At 36.1% G+C, this 27,113-nt stretch overlaps 1 protein-coding gene across 6 annotated transcripts in view; it reads left to right on the top strand.

Moving 5' to 3' along the window:
* The window catches only part of PRKD1 (protein kinase D1), a 136,847-nt gene that overhangs the window by 58,322 nt on the left and 51,412 nt on the right, over positions 1 to 27,113 (top strand). For 2 of the 6 annotated variants that reach the window (XM_082058856.1, XM_082058857.1), the window contains exon 2: positions 14,335 to 14,473. The exons of 3 other annotated variants lie outside the window; for them this stretch is intronic. In XM_082058856.1, coding sequence (XP_081914982.1) covers positions 14,335 to 14,473 — 139 coding nt within the window. Of the gene's footprint in view, positions 1 to 14,334; positions 14,474 to 27,113 lie in introns of those variants that run through there. One more of the 6 variants, XM_082058859.1, reaches the window with a different exon arrangement.

Raw genomic sequence — 27,113 nt, forward strand, 5'->3', positions numbered from 1 at the left:
CCTTTTTAAAAAGCAGCACGTTAGTTTTCCTCCTCTTGATTGTTCCAGAGCCCAGCCATTGACTTTACAGGTCTTTCAATTTTGCTTTAAAGGCTTTTGGCCTTGCCATTGTAAGTGTGAGGCTTCAGTGAGTCCTCTTCAACATCTTATCAGCTGGTGTTAGAATAAAAAGTATTTCATCATTGATACTTAATACTTCCTTTTCCTAAAACGGGGCCGGGGAGGGGGTGGGGGTGGGTGGGTGGGTGGGTGGGGGTGGGGGCAGGGGGGGGGGGAGAAGTGATTAATAAATATTTATGGATGGTAGAATTGTTGCAGTTCTTTTTGTTGCTAAAGTATTAGCAAAACTTTTAATGTGGCTTAAATATGCTGACAGTAGTATTTCCACCTATCTTCTGGCTTTCCTTAGTGGTTTTCTATAACTCTTAAGTTTCTATTTATATCTGTTGCCATAAACTTTCTGTTTTGAACATTATATTTCAGTATATAGCAGACATATACTTTAAGACCCCTTTTGCAATCTGTCAATTTCTGGTTTTAGTGCATTTTTTTAATAATAATAAAAAAATAACCTTAAGGTATACTCATCTGCTTCTCTTTAAATGGTTTTCCTAGTTTTGTGAAAGTGTTCCTAGGTTCACAGGAGACTTAATTTCATGTTTAATCTTTACACTTGGGCATGCTGGGAGATTTTCCTTCAGTGTATATGTGTTATTGAAGGATGTACTAGATGCAAATGGAAACACAGCAGCTACAAGCACTTTTGTTAAGAAACAATATTGCTGACAAGATATTTGGGGAGGGGAATCTTAGTTTAGTCTCTTGCTCTCAGGAGGATTTTTTCATTTTTAATCTCTTAACTGTTGTTCTGTTGAGTGCCTGTTACAGAGGCAGAAACTTTTTTGTGATCTATTTGTGATCCCATACATGTTTCTGTAGTTTCTGTTTCTTTAGTGATGGTCTAATGATTAGGACTGTGTTTGAAAACTTGTACAGTCCAGTTTTGAAACTTTCAGGCAGAAAGGCCTAGAAACCCAAATGGCCTCTTCCTGAGTGACTCACTGTCTAGAAGCCTATATAGATCTCTATTATTATTATTATTATTATTATATAAAAGCAGACTTGTTTTTGACATGTTTAAAAAATAAAATAATCCTGTTTTCCTACCCCCAAACTGATGTTTTGCAAGGAAAATCCTCTTGGGTGTCGGGGACAATGAATCTCAAACCTCCCATAGCATGCCTTACTCAGATCTGCAGAGATACTAGATTTGCATAAAGCCATCATTTACAGACTTTTTTGTCTGATGTTCTTTACTGGCTGTTCTGGACAGTTTTCTCTTAGTATTTTGGCTTTTCTAAGCTGTATTTTGAATGGGGAATTAACATGTATAACATGATGTTATGAGTTCTAATTTATAAGTTAGTCATCTGACTCCCTGTACAGACCTGGTTCTAGGTATGTGTGCTCATGCTGAACTGATGTTCAACATAAGTGCCCTCAGTCTTTTCTGCTGCTATGATCTCCTCCTGATTATATTAATATAGCATTACGGAGCCCAGGAGTCCTGTTATTTGGTGTTGTCTCTTTATCCTTTATTAATAAGGATCCTGGTTATTAATAAATAGAACGAAAATAGAAAACTGACTGAGAAGCAAAGTAGTTAATAGTACTAGAAGTTGAACCAACATTCACATTTCTATCAAGTTCAGTAGAAGAAAGCCTTTACAAGGATTTTACAAATTATTCTTACTGTATTTTATGGAATATAGAATTAATGCTATAAGCAGCTGAAAGAGTAAGTAGTTTTCAAAATATCACTTTATACTTAACTCAAAATGTAAGGGAGTTCTGCTTTTTCAGGAGGAAGCCATGTATTTGGGAATGCTTTAATTAAAACAGTAGACTTGATCAGAGCTGTTTTGTTTTCTGTTTCTTTGAAAAAAAAGTTATAAATTTATTTTTAAGCAGTTACGTAAACTGATATCTATCTTGAAGGAAATGAAGTGTATTTTGGAAACAGAGTAGAGGTATTAAAAGTGAGAATGATCTCTAGATCTCTTACCTTTATTAGACCTGTCTAGATCTCTTACCTCAGGAACTTTGACTGCGTGTAAGTAGTTTACATGTTGTACTATCTATAAAAAGATCAAAGACATTTGTTCTATGTCTGTCCAGCCTGAATTATGTACTTGACTGGGTCTCCTGAATTGATGTAATGCTTGCTCAGAGATAGCTAAAACACATCTGATGGCAGACGCTCACAGAAATGGGGGGGGGTGTTGTTGTTTTGTTTGTTTGTTCATTTGTTTTTGTTTTTTTCATAATGTGTTGAATTGGCTGTTGAATTGGTTTCATCTTTCTTAAAATAGGAGGTTTTTTTTCCAGATGTAGCATATGGCATAGAATTAGTAAGACTGCAGCTTCAGAAACAGTGACTGCTTGTGAGCAAGGGACTCTTTAGTCACTGTCTTAAATCTTTTTTTAATTAAGGAACTAGAAAAGATACTTGATTTTTATTTTTAGTGATTCATCATCCTTTTTCTGCCTATTCCCTGAAGGGCATGAAAGTTTCTGCTCCAGTTCTCGACCTCCTTGGTGAGAACTGCAATCTGTTCATGAAGCATCTACATAAATGGATGCCTGTCAGCAATCTTGACACTGTTGTTGTGACGTTCTTCTCCTAAACGTTTCACAGGAAGCTCCATAATTCTGTATTGGGGTGGATGGTGTTGGGCTGCACAGAAAACGTATACAGGAATTGTAGGAGCCTTTCTGCTGAGATTCCCATGTTGCCTTAGAAAGAGAAATGTGGCATAAATCTATCAGTGTTAGTAGAACGGTGCTCCCAAACTCTCAGTATGAAATACCCAAGAAGATACTAATGGTTAGTGCTTTCCCTCAGTGCTTCTGCCACTGGAAATTTTCAGGGAAATCATGCAGCCTAAGCAGATGTTGTATACGTGATAATACTTTTGGCTGCAACAGGATGCAAGGAGCAGTTGCTCTTGTAAGTCTCGTTGTGTGTTTATTATTATTACTTTTCTAAATATTTTTATTCAGTTAACTTCCTAATCTATGACTGAGAAGTCAGCTACACGTGTTTTGATTTGTGTGGCACATGAAATTTTAGAATTTTTATGTGACAAAACTATTTGAGACTTCTCTCAATGTTCGAGTTATTGGACTTTTTCATTACATTTGCTTTATTCTGTGTTTCTTTGCATTTGAAGCTGTAACAGAATATTCACAAAATGCTGAGGAAAAAGTGACAGTAAAACACCTAAGTCTTGGAGAAGATAAATTATATTTAAGAGTTAGAAATTATTTTAAATTAAAGTAGTCCTTACATGGTATTAGTGAAAATCAATTCCCAGGACATAATCAACATATATTTTTGGTAACCCATTGCATGCAGTAATTCAGAATTAAGTACTTCCACAGAAGTTTCAATGAAAAATAAATCCAGTCTTCTTAATGGAAATATAGAAAGTTATGTTAGTGTTTTGTGACAGCACTAATTATGCTAAAGATGCTTGTTTGAGAGAGGTGTGTTATTATTAAAGATTTTTCACGTTTAATTGCATTGAGCAGTGGTGGGATGACGCCAGCCAGTGGCTACTTGTCAGGTGCAGTTTGGGAGCAATGAGCAAAAACTCCTCCCTGCTCCCCAGCTTCAGATTTTTTGAAATCACTGACAGTACTGGGAAGCAGGGTCTATGAAGTCACCATGATTTTACTGAAGTTTTCAATTGCAAGTTTTCAATTGCAACCACACAAGTAAAATATTTTTGAGCTGTGTTTCTGATGTGTCAACTTTGCTTTCAGTTTGCTGTTGGGTAAAAGGGACTAGATTTGAAAAAAAAAGCCTTGTGGAATTGTTAAGATGCCTTAATTTTGATTCTCTGCCTGTATCTCTTACCTTTTGCCCTGAAAAGGGACTTTTTGAAGTCTGCATGAAGTAGTGTGAATGATGTGGTGTATACTAAGTATTTTTGGCAGTGAACAATTTGAGTGACAGAAGGCAAGCTGAGTGGCAGGAGGCATAGGCAGCGAGAGAACAAGTTTGTTTAAAGATATGCAAAGGAAGAAATTCCTGTTCTGAATGGCTCCAGGGAACAACCTGTCCTGGAAGAGGCTGACAAAAAAGGTAGCTCAGGTGTCAGGCTCTCTACAAAATAGCCATGTTCCTTATGTTTTACCATGGCCATGTTTCATCTGCTTCATGGATATTTCTATGAGGGAGCTCAGCTGTACTTTTCCTCTGGGGTCATCATTGTTCCATAGACAGCAGGTGCAGAAAAAGTTGTAGTTGGTGCCAGCCCAAGTCAGGGCATGCGGGCAAAGTGCTCTGTTCCTGACCTTACAGAGGTGAAGGAATCTGATTTCTGCGGCAAATCACTGCTGCAAACAGAATTAGCAAACTATTTGTATATACATATTTATTATCTAAGATATTGTTTACATCATGAACAGTAAGAAGTTTGCTCCTTTCTGACAACCCACTTGGAAAAGGCTTCTTCTATGCTGCAGGTGTCACCTTGTGCTTTATAAAACATGTAATTAAACAAGGCTTGTAAAGAAGAATAACTACAGTAAAGAGGGAATGAGACTGCACATATTAAAGCATTTTAGTTAAGTAGCTTAACTGATGTTAGGAATTTCCCAAATGGTGATGGTTCTCTGAAGTTATGTCTAAAAATATATCTACAAATAAACCAAAATTAGAATATAGGCTCAAGCACTGGTCCAAAATCAAGTCAACATATAGTTGTTTAATTGTGTGCTTCCCGGCACAGTTTGAAACATGCCAAATCACACTCTTTCAGGTGATGCCCAGGCAGTTTGGGTCTTAGCATGTGTAAAGGACTGTTTAAAATAAACAGTGGGAATATTGTCTCCTTCATTATTTGGGAAAGAGGTCAGCTGTATGGCAGTGAGCCTTTTCCCTGCCACTTAGCATCAGAAACAATGATTCCTAGCTGGTTTTGAGGGTATGATCTTTTAAATTTCTATGTTTTGCTTAGTGATTAGATCAGAAGCAAACCTTCTAATACTTTTTTGGGATTGCAAATGCAAGAAAGAAGCAAGGACCTTTACCATACTGCTGTTCCCATTCATTGTTTTAACTCTATCCACAAGGATCGCAAGACTTCAAACTCTTTTCTCTGCCTCTGTTATGAGCGTATTTTCCTTGCTCTGGTTTTCTCTCTTCCTAACCTTTCAAGGTTTGTTTCTTTGTCTGCTTCTTGACCTTTCCAATGCAAGATCTTTGTTCATCAATCATTTGCCTTCCTTTCTGTACCTGTGACAAATGGGCTTGACCTAAGCCTGTCTTGGGTAGTACTGCAATGTGGGGAGTATCAAGATGGTCAAGCACTACTCTATATTTTCTGACACCTTTCTTTCCTGAACAACTTAAAGCTGATTGCTGGAGGGAAGAGGAGATGGGGTGCAATATAAAAGAAGGAAAGGAAATAGGCATTTATTGCCTGTCCTTGCTGTTTAGCTGCCTGGCAGTGTAATCACTGGAAAGGTCTAGAGAGAGTCACCATTTTTGAGATGTCTTAAGCACAGCATGAAACATTCCAGAATGAAGTGGAGAAAGCACTGCTGCTGGAGCAGGCACCAGCTCCTAATCTTACTCAGATGTTACTACATATATTCTGTGTAGCCATAGTGTCAACTTTTATTTAGGCTCCAGGTTTTTTGTTTGTTTGTATGAACTGTAGCGATGTATGTGAAGATGGATATTAACTGATGTTTTTTACAACAAAACCGTGACATCTTGTGGTATTTTCTATATATATAAAGGAAAGACTAATATTTCATGATAGCTTTGTGCTTGGTAAATAAGGCCTTTTAAAAATTTCTTGAATTTCTTAAATGAGTTAATAGTGACTGCCACAATTAAGTGAGAATTTAGGCAGACCTCTTGGCCAGAAATTCTCTGCTTTTCAGTATCATGAATTGGCTGTGTTGTAACCTCTGTAGAGAAAGGAAATCCTGAATTCTAGAAATAGAATGCATTGTTATTTTAAGAATATAAAAGAAGAATGTTTCTGTTTAATTGAATTGTTTCAAAAATTTTGTACATTTACATATTTATTTTACAACAGTTGTATCAATGTAAGGATATTTATTTAGTTATTTGGTTATTTAGTTATTTTTAAAGTTAGGGTTAGATCAACAGCCTTGTTTAATTTAGGTCAACCTATACTTACGTTTTAGCAAGTTAGGTTAAGTCAACAAACATTCAGAGTGACTCAGCTTCTCCACATGCTGTGAAGATATTGTTCAGCCCACAGTCCTTATGTGTGCTGGATCAGTATCTTTGTGCTGTGAAAGACTTCCAGCTTTTACCAAGGTTCTTGTTGCTGTTAAGGTAATCACTAAAAACTTCTCTAAGGCTTGAAAAAGTAGGTACTTTTCAGAAGGAAAAAATAGTTATCACTAAGAAAAAAAAAAAAAAGTGGTTAAATTTAGTATTAAGAAAAAGGTCAATGAGGACTGAAAAAATTAAAAAGACAACTCTCATTACCTACTGGAATAAAGCAACAGAACCCATCCCTTACAGGAAATAGGCAAAATTACAGTAACATGAAAAGAGAAACATGAAGTGGCCTTTTTTTCTTTTGCACTTTTAGCACTGGCAATCTATCTACCTGCTCTGTTACAAAAACATGACAGTTTTAGCATGTCGAAAGAAATATTTTTGCAAAATGATCACAGCAACACACTTTTCTGACTATTGGATTACATTACTACTCTGAAACTAGCATCAATGTTTAGAGTTTGTTTTCCAGCTCTCCCAGATGAAGTTCTTTATGTGGTCAGTTTTTCATTTGAGATATCTGTGCTAATCTTCTAAATAAATAGTTATTAAATCAAACTTCTGAGAGAATCACACAGAATCACACAGAATCGACTGGGTTGGAAAAGACCTCAGAGATCATCGAGTCCAACCCTTGGTCCAACTCTAGTCCGTTTATTAGATCATAGCACTAAGTGCCATGTCCAATCTCAGTTTAAAAACCTCCAGGGACGGCGAGTCCACCACCTCCCTGGGCAGGCCATTCCAATGCCTGACCACTCTCTCTGTAAAGAATTTCTTTCCAATATCCAGCCTAAATTTCCCCTGGCAGAGTTTAAGCCCATGCCCCCTTGTCCTATTGCTAACTGCCTGGGAGAAGAGACCAATCCCCACCTGGCTATAACTTCCCTTCAGGTAGTTATAGAGAGTGATGAGGTCACCTCTAAGCCTCCTCTTCTCTAGACTAAACAACCCCAGCTCCCTCAGCCTCTCCCCATAGGTCTTATGCTCAAGTCCCTTCACCAGTCTTGTTGCTCTTCTCTGGACTCGCTCCAGCACTTCAATGTCTTTCCTGAACTGAGGGGCCCAGAACTGAACACAATACTCCAGGTGTGGCCTCACCAATGCAGAGTACAGGGGAAGGATCACTTCCCTTGTCCTGCTGACCACGCTATTTTTGATACAGGACAGGATACCATTGGCCTTCTTGGCCACCTGGGCACACTGATGGCTCATGTTGAGCTTCCTGTCAATTAGTACCCCCAGGTCCCTTTCTGTCTGACTGCTCTCCAGCCACTCTGCGCCGGGCGCGGTGGCGCGCGCCTGTTGTCCCAGCTGTGCAGGGAGGCAGAGCCTGTCGGATCGCTTGAGCCCAGGGTTCGAGTCCCGCAGAGCGGCGCTGAGGCTGCCGGAGCTGTGTACGGTGTTGAACCCCGGAGGGGTGGGGCCGGGGGCACCATGAGTAGTAAATTGTCCCACCTTAGACAGTCTCACTTTTTCTCTTAGTTAATTTCTGTTAGCAATTGTGCTTTACTACAGCAAAGAGGAAGGCTTCATTCAAGTAACTGTATATAGTAAATTACTATTTATTAATTATTGAAAGCTTCCCAATTAATTTTGGAAATATGTTAACATTTAGATATGTCAGGTCTTTCAGAGTTCTGTTTTGTTTAAAAATTTGATTGTCACATTAATAGGACAGATTTTTATATATCACCTTTTTTTTTTTTTTCCAGCAGTTTATCTTTGATCCTTGTGTTGACAACAGTCATTAATAAGACAGCACAGTTATGGAAGTACATAGTTCAGCTTGTGTCTGTGCGTGGATGGACATATGCCATTGAAATTATTGACTAATACAATGGATATTGGATTAAACCATTTACTGAGTACTTATAATTAGAGGTTCTAGTTGTTGTAATTTAATATGAGTCTGAATTTTTTTTGTAGTATCACTTGAAGTCTTTTAAAATGAAAGCCCAGAATTTACATAATCATTTGGCTTCTGTACAGTTATTGGTGAAATATTTTAGTAGGCTTTCCTTACATGTTTACAGTTGCTAAGGATAAAAACTCTTTAATGATTGCTTCTGCTTTGGTATCTGCTGAGGAAGGGTTAGTGCCAAACCTCCTTTTGCCCTGTGTTTTATGGATAATCTGCTGCCTTAGTACTCACAAAAGCTGGGCAATATCAAATTGGTCCTTGAGATGCTGACCAGTAGTGTTTTTGTCTGAAAAAGTGGTGGGTTTTTTTGAATCTTATGGGTAGTTAACATTTATATGATGTTTTCAGGAAATGAAAGAAGCACACACCTTCAGTCTGATTACAGATGACTTCAAATGCTGGTAGCGTTTCCTGTTTTTTTTTACCATAAAAGCTGCTACAATGTCATATAAAACATATTTTATATGAATGTTTAGACAGCAGCTTTTAAGACTCAGTGTTTGGAATAAAAGTCTGTTATGCTTTTCCCAAAGAATACATTTTTGTTGTAGTAACATTTGATTTAGTAAATTAATGAACAAAACCTGTGGATGTGTAATACAGAGTTTCCTCTGTATAATAATGACAGTTTTATTGAGAACAGTCATGCTAAGGTTAACATTTTTTTTACCTAATATCACTGTCAATAGACATAAGCAAGATTTAACATTGCTTGTGGACAGCAAGAATTGTACTTAATGAATAAGTAAATAATAAAAAAATGAGTAATACACATTTAGCTGTTTAATTTGTCCCTGTTTATTATAGAAAGTTTTTTGCATCATGATCGTTAATTCATATGAGGTTATCTACTTTATCCTTCTATCCCAACATAGACAGACTCCTAACAATTGTTTGATTTGTTCTGTTAAAAAACCTTCCAGTAAGAAAGATGCAATTTCTTAGGCAAACAGTAATATTTTTTCAGAAATTCTTATTGTTGCAAAGCTTTCCTTATCTCCGTTCTGATTCTCTGTATTGTATAAATTCCTGTGTTTTAGATTTGCTAATTCTTGATGTTCCATGCAAGGGAGAAACAGATTGTTCCCTTCCTATTGGCACCAGTCTTTAATGTGTTTAAAGACTAATCATTTATGCATGGATCCCATACAAGGACTGCATGTGTCTAGGATGAAGAATCTTCCTTTTTATGGAGAATGTATCTAATACGACTTATCTTCCTGATGGTCTTACACGTCTCTCATAAATTGACCTTAAGCAGTGAAGTTGAAAGTACAAGTTTGAAAAATAGAAATAAGGCTCTTTGAAAGGATTCACATTGCACATTTGGTAGTCTCTTAAACAGTAATTACATTCCTTATTTTTTTGTGTTTTGTTTTGATACATTTTCAAGTGATTAAAAAATACTTTCAGCTTTTCCAGAATTTCAGTGCCTGTGGTGAACCACATTTTCAACTTCAGTTACGCTGAACCTTTCATTCTTAGACTGAATACATTTTGTAGGTTTAAGTGTCTTGGAAGCATGCTGTCCTATATTTCTTCTCCTTACACTGGAAAAAATATTTAATAAATATAATAAATAAAATAAAATAAATAATAAAATAAATAAATTTAATAAATAACAACATCAAGACTGGGGAAAGACTTTTATTAATACAGAAATCTGGCTAAGTGGCGAATCTGGAACCCACTTTTTGTAAGTGATATAAATCATGATAGAGAGCTAATCTTCTCTATTAAAAAAAAAAAAAAAAGGCACACTTGAAATACACAACTAAACTGTGGCAGTTTAACAAGTTATCATGCTGTAAAGGTAATTTATCCTGTTTCAGTTGTAAACTAATGCACCTAAGGTTAGACCACTCTGAAAGCAGTTTAAGAAGATGCATTTTATTTCACACTTGGAGTAGACAACCAACGTGTGTGTGGACAGTTGTGATGTCTTAATGACTACTGATGAATTGTTAAGCATCCAGAAGTAGATTATTTTTCGGAACCAGATGTAAACAATTTTCCACTCTCCTGATTCTTACAGAAATATTGCATTTCCTCATTAAAGAAATTACAATGACAGTTTTACTCCTGGTAATTCCACTTCAAGCAGCTGTTACACTGAAACAAGGGCTGCTGTTAGTGTTGGAAATTTACATCCGATACCATCGTTTTTAGTTAGCTTAGCATTAGGCAGCTTTTAGGTAGCTGGACATATATGCATTTCCTATTTTGCCCTGTATTTGGCAAAATAGATGCTATTGATAGTGTTGTAGCACCAAGCAATGTGGCTGGTTTTTGTTTACTTTTGTTTGTGCATATCAACATTATTGTTGGCAGGAATAAGCTTAGCTGAGGGAATATTTTTGTCACTGTTGCAACAGTTGGTCCTTACACAATGTTTTATTTGGAGAATCACACCATCAAAATGGCTTTCTTGGCATGAGAGTAGTTTATCTGAAGAAAACCAACTGAAACCCAGAAGATAATTCATGTATATAATTTACAAAAACATGTTGTGATTGAATTTATTTTTCGCTACAGAATATAATAAATGATATTTCAAAGTCCACATACTTACACATATGCATGTAATATAGCAAATACTTTTATAGGTAGGATAAATAGAGCTAATTTGAAAAGAGCAAATGGAAAAGGAATATGGAAAGACAATAAACAATTTAAGTCATAATGAGTTTAGAGGGAAATGCCTTTGCTATCTCTGAAATGCGAAAATTCCTTCAGCGTTTGAAAAAGATCAACTGTGCCCATTTTGAAAGATATTTTTAATTTTTCATTGCTTCTGTAAAAGAAAATTCTCACTCTTATGACATGCCATCACGCTTGTATACTGTAGCAAGGTAGGAATCTGTTTAGAATTATAAACCCACCAGGATTACTTTCTCATACATATTCTAAATTTGAAATGTTATGGAGAAGAGGGAGCCAGCCCCCTGCCAGCTCAGGTGCTGGGGCGAGGAAGAAGAGCTTCTCAGGCATGGAGCACCACGACCCATGGCTCTGCGTGGGTCCAGCAGGCTGTGAGGTTCAGCTCAGCAGTCGCTAGGCTGCATGGTGAATGGCTCTATAAAACACGTGGATGTCTCCTAGTGCCTGTGCCGTCTGCTTTTCTATTACCTGGATGATGGTAGCACCTGGATGGATGAAGAGAGTTAATTGCAGTTCAGATAGTCATAGACATAGTCTCTCAAAAGCTTTGATTCACTTCCACTTCGGCTTCATGTAAAGCAAATTTCTTTAAAACCAAGAGTAACTATTTCATGAATTTAGTTCATATTTGAGCTAGAAAAATGTTTTTGGCATTAGATTGAATAATTTATTTTAATGAGATTGGGAAACAACAAAACCTTGAGTATTAAGATCCTTCAGCATTATTTGGATTATTCTTAGATTTTTAATCCTTAAGATATAGTCCATCTTAAGTATTATGCTACTTAATTATTTCATCTTCACATTTGGGACTATGGGAGAAATTGTCATCTGGGTTATGTTGTCTCTATGTGAGATTAAGAATATTTCATGTAAGAAACACTTTTTTTCAGGATTTTTGCACTCAGAAATTCCACCCTTGTGTGAAAATTACTGTTGTTAAGATATATAGGAGTTGATTTCAATTATACAGAAACTTTGAGTATCTTCTGCCACTTCTTTAGTTAAGATGATAAAGGATATTACTTTAGCTTCAAAATATAGCTGTAGATTACAGCAAGACACAAAGACACAAGATTTGTGTTCTTGTGTAATGAAAATCGGTTTTGTCTAAATATTTTTTCCAAAACTCTGGTGTTTTACCTTATTGGTAAACTTTGAAAGTAACTTCAAGTTAATATAGTTCCTTAATATGACATCTCTTTTGGTAATTGAATGAAAATTGAATGTTTCTGATGTGTAGGCACCAATAATAATCCCTGTGTACAGTCAAGAATGGTTCCTGGCTTCCCAGGAAAAGGCACTCTTCTAAGGAGAATATGAAGCGAGCAGAAGGTGCCTGCACAGTGGAATCATTCAAATATGGCCCCGTTTCATTGCTTCACTTCATGACAAAATGTGATTTTTGCCTGGCTAACAACTCCATCAGAAGTGTGGCCTATGTGACTATCTTAAATAAGCAAAAAATCAGTATCCATCTTTACTAAGTTTATTCTGTCTGGTGTTGCTTCTGTAAGTTTTGAGTGTAGTAAACTTTTACAGAGCTAGGTTTTTCAGTGTTCATTATTTTGCAGAGGAATGTGAAAATAGAAAATACCATTATTGCTCCTCTTTAACAGGAATAAAACCATGCATAACGTTTTTAGAAACTTTGAGAGAGCAAGTTTTTGGTCCACATATAGATGGTAAATCATCAGTAAGAAATATTTGGGAAATGTGAATGGAACATGGCATAGTCAGCCATTCTCAGCCTAATGAACGTGATAGGTACACCTTGCTGTTACTGTGACCATGCAACTGAGAATGTGGATATGAATGGTTAGCTGATTACTAGGAAAGTTTTCCAAGTATGTATCTCTTAAGTAATTGTAATGCCTGTTTAGAAGTACATGTGCTGATGCTGGTGCCAACCTTCTCAAAGTTTGGCAATAGATTGCCACCAACTCCTTCAGTTCATAGTTGGTCGATGATAGAGGTGCTCAAGGAAATGGCCTCGGAATATTATCTCATATTGTAAAGATAAGCGATCCATCTAGGATTTTTTGTGTGGTGCACAGTGCACATGAACAAAAATTCTGCATCTTTAAATACATGCACTCTAGCAGAATTTTCCAGATATTCTGTGGGAATGTTTTATGTTTGAATCTGGAAATCGTTTCTGCTCAGTATAAAGTCTATATGAATAACTATATACAGCAGCTTTTTCAGCAGCTTTTTTTTTTTTTTTTTTCAGGGAGGTAATGTCCCCAACCAATAATTAGCAGTGGGTTGGTTCTTATGGTATAATCTGGAATAAGAGAGACAAAATGTCAGAGATTTAGATGCATTTCTTTAAAACCAGGGATCTGACTATTTTGTGTCTCCTTTCAGTGCATGCTTTAAAGCTTAAAAAAAAGTATAAACTTCCTTGGGATACTTGGATAGATTCTGAAGCTTCCAGTAATCAGTAATGAATGTATTGTACTTTTTGTTGGGTTCTTTCTATTTGGTATTCTTTTCAAAGTAATTATAACCTTAACACCTGCCAGTTCCTCTCGAGCTGTGCTTATCATTATGTTTCTTTGATGTTGATAAAACTCCCAAATAAGACATGGAGTAACTCAATGATGTAAAATTAAATAGAATATTTTGTATCAGAAAAAGGGTTTCTTGTCTGTATTTTCAAAACAAAATCTTAGTTCCTTAAACTGGAAGTGTGGAAAAAAAAAAAACTCTCACATTTTTGTGCTACAGAAAAAAAAATGCCTTAGATAGTAATCTCAAGCTTACTCAAGTTTACTTTATAACCTCTGAAATTTTAAAAAATGTTTTTTAGTTTAAACAGGATTTAATCTGGTTTCAAAGCTGCAATTTCCTTAGGTCAAAATGGATTATTATGATTAAGTTTGGAGGCATTATTTTGTGTGTCTAGTAACTTTAGTCTCAAGAAATAAATATTTCCTAATGAGCTATCATTTGGGCATTACATTACGTCTTAGACAGAAATGAAAAGTATTTCTTCCAGCTTCCAGGCACCTTTTTGGCATTAATCTGGGGAGAAATCCTAGAATCATGGAATAATACAGACTAGAAGGGAATCTGCTCCAGGAAGGTCTAATTAGATCACCTTGCTCAGGAACTTGTCTTTGCAAAAGTTATCAGCAGGAACTAAGGGATGCAGTCACATCTCTTTCCTTTCCTAGTGGATACCACATTGCTCACAGAGGAAGAGAAAGACAAATGAACTTACTTGCTTGGTGGAAAAGCCATTTTCAGAATATAGTGATAAATGATGTCATATATGAAAAAATATGTATCCTGTTTGATACTAGTGTGAGGAATGGTCTAGTCTGCCCTCAGAATTTATTTGTATCGATTGTATTTTACAGTTATGTATTTTACAGTGTAGTAAATTCTCTTGGGTTTGTATTTGCAGTTTCCTGAATGTGGTTTCTATGGAATGTACGACAAAATTCTGCTATTCCGCCATGACCCTACCTCTGAAAACATTCTCCAGTTGGTGAAATCAGCTGCAGATATCCAGGAAGGAGACCTAGTTGAAGTTGTCTTGTCAGGTAATTAAAACCAATGGAAATTACTGTCATGCTTTTGCAACCAAGAACTTCCACAGTGTTTTTGACCCAGATAGGATTCAAGAAAAAGGACATTTTGTTTGCATGGACTTTGACCTATGCTGGATCAAAATCTTACTCAGATGTGTATAGACACATTATGCCTATTAGTTTGTTTTTTTTTTTTTTTTAATTGCACTGTATACTTTAGAACAGCCTTATTTTGTCCATATTACTAGTTAAGCATCAGGTTATTTTAATAAGCAATTGAAACGTATATTTCTATCTACATTTTTAGAGGAAAATATCATCCTGTGCAGCAGCACAATCCTTTACAAAGAAGCACAGTAGACATAGTAGAAACCAAATGTAACAAGTAACAACAAAAAGCAATAAATATTTTAACATTTACTTAATTAACAGAGTAGCTTGAAGATCAGAAATGATCCTCACATATCTTGCATGAAATATCCACAGTTTAATATTTAGATGGATAGAGTATACATTTTTTCTTTTAGTCGATGCAGTCAGTTCATAATTACCTGTGAAGGAATTGTCAAGGCCATTCTTGCTAACAGTGACCTGGCTTCTTCTAAAGTAAGGATTTTTAGATGTAGTATATCTGAAGTGCCATAAAAATGTCCACTGGAAATGGAGTAAGTGCTTTTTCAAAGCCCTACTTAACAATGCCTGCCAGGGCTGCTCTGACTCCTTATGTGACTTATTTTTAAAACTAGGAAAGGAAGGGAGAAGAAAAATTCTAGGTGGGGAAGAAAATAAAATTATACAAATCTATATTATTTATGGATGACTGTCCACAAGGAGTGCTTGGATGCTTGTTGTACAGGACTATTGATTGTGTGACAGGTATAAATGATGGTGCGGAAGGTGAAAAGGTGGAACATGAGAAAATAACGATTTAGTGCCTAGGAAATAGAAAAGTCAGAGGAGACAAGTTGATAATATAAGTCCATGCAAAGCCAGAGAATGAAAGTTATAGTCTTAAAGTGGCTATCAGGTGAAGAGATGTAAGAAGAGATTAGTATGAGTGAATCATGAGGTGAAAGGCAAAATTTTGTAGGCAATGAAATGTCAAATGGATTGAAGGAGCATGTTTGGCCATGTGGCAGAGTGTTTGGCAGAGTGGCCGTGAAGAGTGGATTACTCTGACTAAAGTAGGAAATAAGCACCAATTATGTGACTGGAATGTAGAGGAATTCTGGGGATGCTGTTATGTGTCAATAGAACTTGTCAAAGAAAGGATGAGGTATGTGACTAAGAATTGTCCAAAGTTTACAAGGGTATGCAGTAGAGTGAATGCTGGAATTGTTAAGATATAAAGGTGTACTATTTGATAAATGAAGCTTAGAACATGGCCGAAGGACTTTATTTTTGCTGCTGGAACATGCGGTTAGAGCATCTGGAAAGACATTTAAAATAGGGAGAGACGTATGTCATATAAAAGTAGAAATTTAATCTATAGAAGAGTGCAGGGTTAGTGCAGAGAAAGCCAGAGCCCTAAGGGGTTCTGAAGCATGGAGGTAAGATGTAAGCCACATAACCTAAGCCAACTGAACTTTTAAATATAGTTTTCTTTGATAGGACCCTATTCCATACTCTTTGATTAAAATGGGAAGATGTACAATAAGGAATAATGCAGGTAATTCCCTTAAGTCATCACTCATCCTTTCCATATCAGGAAACAAATATTTCCCTTTTGAAAAGATACCAGTTATCTCTGTTTCATATTTTCTGCTGAAAATAATCACTCCAGATCAGTAAATCAGATACAGCGGAAAAAAAACCCACAAGGAATTTAGTGCTTTATTTGATGTATTGTTTATATCTTCCAGTTTGCCAAAATTAGGTAAATAGCTGTTTAAATCTTCAAGACTTGCAAGTGATAAAGGAGAACTATGCTGTTCAAGAGCATTAGGGGATTAATTATTTTATTTTTTATGTGAAGCGTCTCTCTACAAAACTGGTCAAGCATAGGCAACTCTGCAAGATTTAGAGGAAGCCTATTAAACCAGCACTGTGTGAAAGTGTGGGTGGTACGTACAATTGCCTGAGGTCCATATATTTTTTTCCCTTCACCCTCCATTGCTGGCTGAAGGCCCGGAATTTTTAATATCACAAAGTACTGTTGTACTGTGTTCTAGCAACCAGATACCAGCTAAAGGTAAGTCCCCAAAGTTCACTATTATACACTTCCTAGTAATTCTCTTATACAGTTGTTGACAGTATTGAACAGCTGTATCATTTTATCTGGTTTTATTTATGATGAACTCATGAAAGAAATTAACCTTTGTTTATTACTTTCTTGTTATTGATTTATGTCATTTCTGTGATAGACTGGTTCCAGTTTGCAATTCTCTCATTGTATCAACTGTATCAAATGTTGTGCAACAGTAGCAGTGTGTCTTGACAGGTTAAAAAAAAGAAAAAGAAAATAGGGAATTTAGGGAATCCAAATCATTTAGAAGGTCATTGTAATGGAGGCAATTCATAGATTAATACAATTGTTGTATCTTGAATAAATTTATAATACAAAATGCACGGGTAAGATTATGATGTATTGAGACTTAAGTATGTTATAATTTTTTTGCATACTCTTTCATAGTTTTACAGGAAATAGGGTGTGATCATACCTGCATAGTCATAGCATTTCTGAGGCTTTAATTCTTGATTTTGTTAACTTGTTTTCACTGAAAGTGATCAGTAGTTCTAAAGCCTGAGAACAGTCCTTGTTTCAGTTTTATCGTACTATTAGCAGTAGTTAGTAACAGAATTAGTTTCTTTCTGTTTCTTGTTCCATTTGGGCCTTGTGTCCTGTTCCCCAACCAGCCTCTGCTCTAGTATATCTACTTCTGGAAAATTTAAGGGAGAAGTATTACTATATCTTTGACCATACACCAATCCAGTGCTGAAAGGTATTTCATGTGTTATTTTGAGAGTGCTTAATTTATATAATCTTAACTACAGCCATCACTCATGTCCTCACTAAAATGAAGTGGCTTTTTTTACATACATGTCAGAGTTGAGGAATCTTAAGGTTCTTCCAACAAGGTATACTGGTTTCTCAATTCCATATGGCCCAAAGACTCTGATTTTGTTTCCATGTTTTTACTGAACAATTGAAGAAAGCATTTTTCTCCTCTCTGCCAAAAGATTTGAAAGTCTTCCTTTGGCCTTTCATTCCGTAGCAATGAAAAATTGTTATCTAGTTCTTATGCAGATAGACGTGTATTTATAGTATTACCAAAGCTGACAAAGTATTCTTTTTAAAAGCACTTATTTTAAAACTAGCTTCAGAGGCAATAGATTTAAAACAGTACAAAGTACTTAAAAAAAATATGCCCTAAGTAGTGATATTGCTATCAAATAATCAAGTATGGACAATGTTAATCCAATATGTTTGATGATGCATACCAGAAATGTACTCTGAGCTTGTGCAAAAGATGGCAAATTACCAGGTTTTAGATTATGAATTAGATTAGATTTCTTAGATTAAGTCTCTTTTGGACTAGGGAGCCCAGAGCTGGACACAGTGCACAGTACTCGAGAGTGGCTGATAATGGATAGGAGAAATTATTGCAATAGTACATGCAATCAGGAAAGTTTCTTTTCTCTTACTTTGTGGCCTTTAGGTTCTCAATAAAAGCATAATGCATTTTGTAACGCTATTCTGTAAAACTAAATAGGTGTTCATTTTCAGATACACTGTCTTTTCTGGCATATAAGACTCTTATATAATAGCAAAAAAATGCCAAAGAAAATTGTAGGAGTTTTATGATTTTGTTATTTCAAGCAATGAATATATTAAATATTATCAAAATTTTAGCTTTAAAGGCCAACAGTTCTATTGCTTATTACTTTTACTAAAGTACTGGGAAAGAAAATGTGAGATATCACAATTCCTCTTATTAATAACCATTGTTTACAATTTCTCATCCGTCTTTTTCTCCAAAAATGATGTGTTCTCTTCTGGTACTACTTTGATAATCCGAAAATTATGTGTGGCTTCATGGAGAACCACAGCTTGAGTATCTAGTTCATGTTGTTCTAAAGTTGAGGACTCTTTCCCTCCCCAGTTACAGTGGTATGATTTCAGCAAGAAATATTATTTCATATCTCTTCATGTAACTTATCTTTGTAGATTACATTCACTTAAGTGCCTTTCTGCCAGTACTGTTGCACATATGAGGTTTTAAAGTGATGTAGTTAGTTGATGAAAGCTGCTTCTTAGACTAACTGTTTGGATTTCTTTAATGAAACACTGAAACAGGCTTTTTTTTAAAAAAAAGATTCCCCAGTGTGATTTCCTGAAGCTGGAATCTCAACTTTTGTCAACTTGTGTCTGCTTTCAGTGTTCTTCCTGTGCTACTGGAGGAGTTTGCTGTGAAGAGTAATTGTTAAGGCATGTTTTCTATATTGACATGCTGTAATACCAGCTCCTAACACCACACAGTAAGAGTATATAAAAGATCAGCCACGCAGTGCCTATTCTAATATTATAGAATTGGGAATGGTTTCCTTCCCTCAGCCACATATTAACTTAAACATTGCAGAAATTGCTGGGTTTAGTTAGACTCATCTGCTAACAGTTCAGTGTTTTTCACTAGACAACACTGTGCTTGGTAGACTTTCTTTCTAAATCAAATGACAGCAAATGAAACTTGCAACATCATGGCCTGATACATGAAAGCCTTCAGTCCATGTCTCAAATTACACAAGAATTTAAATACATTTCCTCCATAAACACTCAAGAGCATCAGTGTCCTCCCAGAGATGAGACTTTGCTAAATGTAGCAATTCATTTCCGCAATGGTAAAATTCCCATGTCACAGAGGGGAGAAAGGTATTCCCAGTTCTGCAATACTGGAAAAGAGTGAGAACTATATTAACAGTCTGAAATGTTCAGGGAAGTATTCAAATTAATGCAGGCAGTTTTAACTGAAATATATTCAGACATAGTTTCAAATTATTATAGATTTTTTACAATGGTGCATCACAAATTAGCTGAAGATGGGTTATGAGAACAGAAACATTGTGCTGTAAAATATACATATATATGAAGAAGAGAGAAGCATGTGCAATGGGTTTATTTTCTTTTGATCCTGTTTAGAATCATAGAAGGTCCTGCATTGGAAGGGACCCACAACGATCATTAAATCTAACTCCTGTTCCTGCATATGACAGCCCCACAGTTCACACCATATGTATGAGTGTGCTGTCTAGTTTCTTCTTGAAGAGACTGGTCTGGTCTCTTCTGACTAGTCTGGTCTCCTCTTGTCTCCTTTTTAATTAAAAAAACACCAGTCTACCTGAATACAGGGCCGTAAGAATTTTTTTCATTATAATAATTTGGATATGCCTTGAAAATTTATTTTTGAAGGGAGGAAAAACCTCTTTGAAAACATAAGAGATTGGCCTTGAGCACAATGGTGGATGATATTGAGCACTTCAGCAGTGGGAAGGACAAAAGGAATGCAAGATATATTCAGGTGCTTATGTTGAACTGGTTGAAGTGTTTTATTTCTAGAGTACATTACAAATATCTAAACAGAATATGCATTCTAAAGTTCTGTAAATTCAAGATATATTACGGCAATTATTTTTGAACGGCATGTCTGAAAGGAGCAGTAGAACATAGCGTTACTGCCACAACTTTGCTGCTGAAAACTCTGCGCTGTGGCTAAACATCCCCTGAGGCACTGATATCTGATGTCAAAAGCTATACTGATCCAGCGCATTCATTTTTTGTTGCACATGTCAGGGTAGAGAAAGCTGAACTGTCAGTCCTAGTAATCAGTTCATATCCTAATACTATGTGTTTTCCTGTTGTTGTTTACTTAATTACAAGGTCTTTTGTAAAGGCTGAACAGCCTGTGGTTTGTTTTGTTTTGTTTTTTTTTTTTTTAATTGTACTTAATGTTCTTATCAGTTTGAGGAATAATGAATATGATCATCTTCTGGTTTAGAGCTTACATTACAGGTTCTTGAAAGATACAAAAACTTATCTAGAAGAATTTATAGTCGAGAGGAGCTGCTCATTGTAGCTGAAGCACTTCAGTCCATTTTGGGAAGGAAAATTGTACCTGCGAATGTCATACAATATAACTGAAGGAGTTTGTGGTAAAATTAGAGGTTTCTGGTGAAACACAAGAAATTTAATCAGCTCAGAATGCAACACTTAAGGTGCTTTTATATTCGTAATGAACATTATTACTTGTATTTTGCATTGCTACATTATGTTTTTGGATTTTAATGGAGTGTAAGAATCGCATAACTTGCGGAACAAATGTCTGTATGGCGGCTGACTGGTCCAGAGGAGATAAGCACTGGCCATGGCAGTCAGCCAGATTCATTGTCGTTCAGTGTCAATATAGATTCTGGCAGTTTAGAAGTGAAAGGTCAGGCATTATTCTGAGAGTGGAAGCAAAAGGGCACGTTGAGTTACAGACTCAGTCAACTGCACATTAAAAGAAGGAAAGGGAACTTTTGTTCTGAATGTTAGTAGCCCTCATAAATACAGTTTTAATTTTACATCCTATAGTGTTTTCTTCCTTTTATTTTATGTATTTTTAAAATATTGTCTGTTTTAACATTTTGGTTTTGTTGACTACCTGGCATTCTGATAGTGTTTGTATAGGAGTTATGGGGACACTTCAGAAATGTATTAAAATTACGAATTTGTATGTTGAACTCAGGTAGTTTATTAGGCTGCATACCAGGGCATTCATTGAACAGTATCACCAATACTGACAGAATCACCATTCTGTCAGTAAAGTATTACTTGTCATGCTGCTGTTTTCTTAGCTGTGCATTTTCTATTTCATTTCTTCTCCAAAATGTTAGAGAAGCGCACCTGGTCTCCTGATGCTCAGAAGAGGAAAGTCCGTTACTAGTGCTGTGGAAGTCTCTAGTAATGTGTTCATTGAATCCAACATTTCCTTAATTAAATTGCATTTCAGACTAAAAAAGAATCCAAATCTTTGCAGAAAGGATTTTATCAAGTTGTATTTGTAGGAAGGGTTCTTTTTGATTTAGAATACTCTCAAAAATTAGTAGGCAGCCCAAAAGTTGCAGTCGGAGTTATCATCAAAGGCAGCTGCAAATGAGTAGTCAGTCATTCATAAACAGTGGAAGGAAGAGAAAGCAAAAATTGCATCTCTGTAGGTCTCTCTTTAAAATGCAGTCTTACTGTTTGCTGAAGAGCAGTAAGTCAATTTATGTAAGGTGAGCTTAAGCTGAAAAGTGTTTTTCAGTCTTGATGTGATTAAGTAGCATTTGCTACAAGCTTCAACCTGACCAGTGAAATATGCTTGAATGAAATATGCTTGCTCTCTTACACTGCCTTCTTTAAGCTTTACTCCTGGTTTTTGAAGCTGTTTGCTATAATTGGACTAGACTTTAAAAATTATTTATTTCAGCTGCTGTTTGTTAAGGCAAAAAAAGCCATATTAATGATCGAGATGTACAGTCCTTCATACTCTTTATTTCTGGAGAAGTTAAATAGTTGATAAGTTTTTACATTAAGTTATTACATGAAATCTGGATTGTAGATTAATTAACCTCTTTCTAAAATGAAGATTGCATTAAGTTTTTATTTCAAGCTGTCTACAGATGCAACCACAACCACTTCATCTGTGTATTTGTGAACTTTTTCAGGTGAAGCGTATTTGCCATTTTTCCCTTAAATGGAAGCACATACTCTGTAGAACAAGCTGATAAATAAGAGTTGCTGTGGTTGTGTACATCTATACGCTGACTCTTTTTGAGTTCCATTTTTCAAGGCCTTCGAGGAAACAATTACTTCAGACGCCTTCAGACTTACTTTCTTGCCAGCATAGTTTATGTCCTGTGTTATACCTTGTTCATGAAAGTTTAATAAAAGCTGCTGTGTAAAGCTGCTTTTCATGTTATATAGAAGGAAAAAAAAATATTTATAGTTTTAATATGAGTTTGCTTATAAAAATTCTATCTGTTTTTACTGAGGCAGAATTACATTGGGATGTAAGAGATCTTTGCCAGCCACTGGAAGGCAGAGGATGAAATGTTAGCATCTTGTGTCAATTAGTGGAATGTACTTCATCTGCTTGCTGTGAGCAGTTGTGCTCAACATGGCAGGATTCCTGAAGCAAGAGTCAAATAGCAGCTATTTTATATTCCCTTGCTGAGCTGATGAGGGTGGGAATTGATCCACTGCTTTTGTTAAGAAGCTGTTTCTGTTTTAATGTCATATAGACGGTACACCATCTGATCGTTAGATGCTGACATTTTATTTGGATTCAGTACAGTTTATACTCTCTTGTATATGATAAAATATGTTGAACTGGATAAAAGCTGTGGATAACTATGCAGTTATAGTAAATGCTATATATCAACTGGATTGTAATGTTAGTCCAATTGCAAGCTCCTTGAGATAAACATTATGATGTTATATCTTTGAACATCATTTTATGTTACATATACAGTTGGTCAAAGTTCTTGACTTTGCTTTGTTGCAATTGAAAAGCATTGCTCTCATGGTGTCTTCACTGCTATGTTAACACACTCTCGTGTCTTTGAGAAATACAACTATCTTTTCTCTGTCCTGTCTGAAGTGATATATTTTAAAATTATTCTTCTTCTATATCCTTTTAATTGTGTCTAGCTGTCATCTTTTTTCATAGTTCTGTAGAGTTAAGACTCACTACTGATTAGATTAAAGTAGATTGATTTTGTATCCCTCACTGTTCATTAGCCAACATCATTCTTGGATCATGAATTTCAGATAGATGACTGAGTTCGAAATGCTTAGGACTAAAAGAGTCTCTTCTTCTATGTTTTTATTTTTCCTCATTGTCTTCAGCTCATAAATGTTATAATTGTTACCCTCTGATACAGACTTCAAGATTTTTAGTTTTTCTACATCAGCAGAATCTTTCTGAATTCCCCCTCCCATATTGCCTTACCATTTTTTTTTCTTTCTGCTGCAGGAGAGAGTAGGTAAAAACAGGATGAAAAAAACAGATATCCTATCAACATCACTTCCTTATATTCTTTGGCAGCATCATCAACAGTATGCACTAAGTAAAATGATTGTTAGTAGAGAAGCAGTTAATGTGTCATCTTTGCTTCTAGTGCTCTTTCAGAAATACAGACCATGCTAGTTATTCTTCCTTGGGTCTTTCTATTTGTTTTTAGTATTTAATTATTATTTCAGCAGCAGAAAATCTAAAATAATTGCAAAATTTTTTGAATGTGGATTGCAAGACAGTAAGTTCTCCATAGGAACATTTACATTTTAAGTAAGATTTTGAACTTATAATTTCTCATTCATGTCAAGATTTTAGATGTAATTTTAAAGCTTGTTATTTGGTAATCATAAGCAATGTCATTTTGTATTTATAAAAAAGAAAAAATTAAACTAAATGTTAGAAAAAATACTACTGATAGAGAAGCTGAATCCTTGAGAGAAAATACACAAATCCTCTCAGAACAGGACCTTTTTAGGGGAGGTCGCTGTTCCCCTGCAAGCTAATAGATCTCACAGGCTACATTGTTTCACCTTTAATTGTCCAGTTTTTGGAGATGGGACATTTTTATTTTGTGTGCTGTTTAATAATAATATCAAGTTTTCTCTTCAGTTGAGATGGCCTACTTGGTTTTCCAGAAGTCATACAAACAATTTCTTTTTCAAAGGCTTATAAAGAAACTATGCTTTCATGAAAGAAGGAGATAGATGCTCAAATGGATAAATAACTATTTATGACTTAGAAAACAAAGGGTACAAATACATGCTGTTTTCACAGTGGAAGTGGGTCACTAGCAGAGGTTCTTAGGTCTGTGCTGTTAAATACATTCATAAATGATCTAGAAAGCATGACTAGTGAAGTGTCAGTGTCACCCCAGATGAAATTCAGTATAGATCAATAAGAATTGTCAGGAGAATGTATTGATTTTTCTGCTATAAGAGGCTCTGAGAAGTTCAAGAGAAGTTCCAGAAAAGCAAACAGAAGTCTTGGAATTCTTAGGAAAGTAATAGAGACAAACCAGAAAATGCTTATAATGTCACTGCGTTTGTATTATCTGTCCTTGTCACCTCCTCTGTGCTTCAGAGAATCTTTTGTGGCAGAGCACGGGCATCTGCATTTATAACTTGCATGTGTTGCTGAAGTTCTAGTATTTTTTTCCTGCGCCCTAATGGAGTGTCTTGTGCACATCCAGAGGTGTGTGCACCCCAGTTTGGAGGTCACCACTATAGGTTCACTTGAGCTTATATATTAGAAAAAAAATGTTCACCTCTTTAAAAAAATTGAATTGTCTTTTTTGAGTATGTGAGTAAGAAAACTTCAATTAAGTTTCCTTTCTCCTTTTCTCAGGTCTTTATATTCTTTCAGTTGTTTCTGCTACTAACACAGACTCAAATCGTAAAACTGCCAAAATGCGAAGATTTCTCTTTTCCTCACCAGACTCCATCCTCTTCCACCAAATAACTACCTCTCACACTTCATTTTCAATAGCTACATCATGTAACAGGGAACAAGCCTTACTTAGGCTAAGCAGAACACACTTTGATTTGTCATATACATTTCTATTTGATAAATTTGTTAGACAGTTTATTGACTGGTACATGATTGTCCAAACACTTGTATTGGAGTATTTGTTAATTGATAGGAATCTTGAATGGAGAATATAGCTGTAAATTATTTGGAGAGGTGCATAGTGAAAGGATAAAAGGTAAGCCACTTGGAATAACTTGCCTATCAGAAGAGGTGTGTTTTTAACCTGTCAACACTGTATTCTACACTGCTTGGATATATGTCAGGAGAAAGATCTACTGTTTGGAAGTTCATTCTAATCTTTCAGTCTCTCTGAATTAATGATCTCAATAACTCATTGCTTCAGTAGATTTAAAACTAAATATGGCTTATGTAAAAGAAAAAACAAAAAAAGTCTTTCAATGTCACTTTTAAGTTCATAAAATTTACTTTTGTTGGCTGACTGCTGGCTTTGGTATTTTGAAGGAGCTAATAGCAATGCACAGTCTCATGGTTATTTCCAATAAATGGTGTTTGCACCCCTTTGTGGTAAGATACAAATCTCCTTTTAGGAAGTGCTTGAGGTTTGTAGCTAAAGCAGATCTGAGCACAAACAAGCAAACCATTTTCCCTTGGGGAATATAACAACTCGAAACGGAAACTGAGGAAGAGACTCAGGAACTGCCACAGGTTGCAACTGCTGTTTGGTAGCATGATTCAAACCTGGAGATACTGTTATTCCAACTGAAATCTGGCTCATGCTGACTCTTGAAGAGGCCCCAAGAATGTTTTTGTTAACCTAGTTAAGATGTGACTCATTGCCAAAAATAAGTTTGGAGATCTTGCCTGCTTCTTAGGACATAAAAACTCCTATCACTCGAGTTTGTTGGTGCAGAAGGTTATTCTGTTTTTTTCCTGGTTTGTGGTTTTTTGGTTTGGTGTTTTTTTTTTTTTGCTTCCTCTTCTTGACTCCAGTAAACTCTTACTCATTTCCTCTCCAAATGAAACAATTACAGTCTTTAATCTCTCCTTATATGGAAGTCTCTTCCATACCTTCAGTGGTTTTTCTTATCCAACAGGTTTTCCCTCTTACCATCCTTCTTTTTGAGTTGGTCTCACAGAAATTGAACACAATGTCAAGTGAGGAATATTAGTGTCGCCATTTTCCAATGTTAATTTCAGTCCCATTTATTTTTGTGCATGGGTGAAATCCTGAGTAAACTTATTAAGTCAGTAGGACACTTTTGTTATCTTCAGTGGGGCACCAATATATTCTCTAAACATTTTGCTTATCTTTGACTTTCAGATCTACCTGGCGAGGCACTGGAAATGTTTCCATGTTGAGTCATTCTTGAATTGTTGTAATCCATTTTAAAAAATCAACCACAATTCAGAGCACATATAAGACAACCAAGTGATCATGCCCAGTCAGCATGAGTTTATGAAAGGCAGGTCCTGCTTGACCAACCTGATCTCCTCTTATGACTAGGTGACCTAGTTCATGTTGTGTACTTAGACTTCAGTAAAACCTTTGACACTGTTTCCCACAACATTCTCCTGGAGAAACTGTCATGGACAAGCGTACTCTTCTCTGGGTAAAGAACTGGCTGGATGGTCGGGCCCAAAATATTGTGGTGAATGAAGTATAATCCAGTTGGCGGCTGGTCACTAGTGGTGTTCCCCAGGGCTCAGTACTGGGCCAGTTCTCTTTAATATCTTTATCAATGATCTGGATGAGGGACTGAGTGCAATCTAAGTAAGTTTGCACATGACACCAAATTGGGTGGGTGTGTTGATCTGCTGGAGAGTAGGATGGCCGTACAGAGGGATCTGGACCAGCTGGATCATTGGGCTGAGGCCAGCTGTATGAGGTTCAACAAGGCCAAGTGCCAGGTCCTGCACTTCGGTCACAACAACCCCAGGCAGCACTACAGGCTCAGGGAAGTGTGGCTGGAAAGCTGCCTCGTAGAAAAGGCCCTGGGGATGTGCATTGACAGTTGTCTGAATATGAGCCAGCAGTGTGCCCAGGTGGCTAAAAAGGCCAACAGCATCCTGGCGTGCATGAAAAATAGTGTGGCCAGCAGGACGAGGGAAGTGATTGTCCCACTGTACTC

This window comes from Streptopelia decaocto (genome assembly GCF_964273445.1).
Source record: "Streptopelia decaocto genome assembly, chromosome: 7".
Taxonomy (NCBI): domain Eukaryota; kingdom Metazoa; phylum Chordata; class Aves; order Columbiformes; family Columbidae; genus Streptopelia; species Streptopelia decaocto.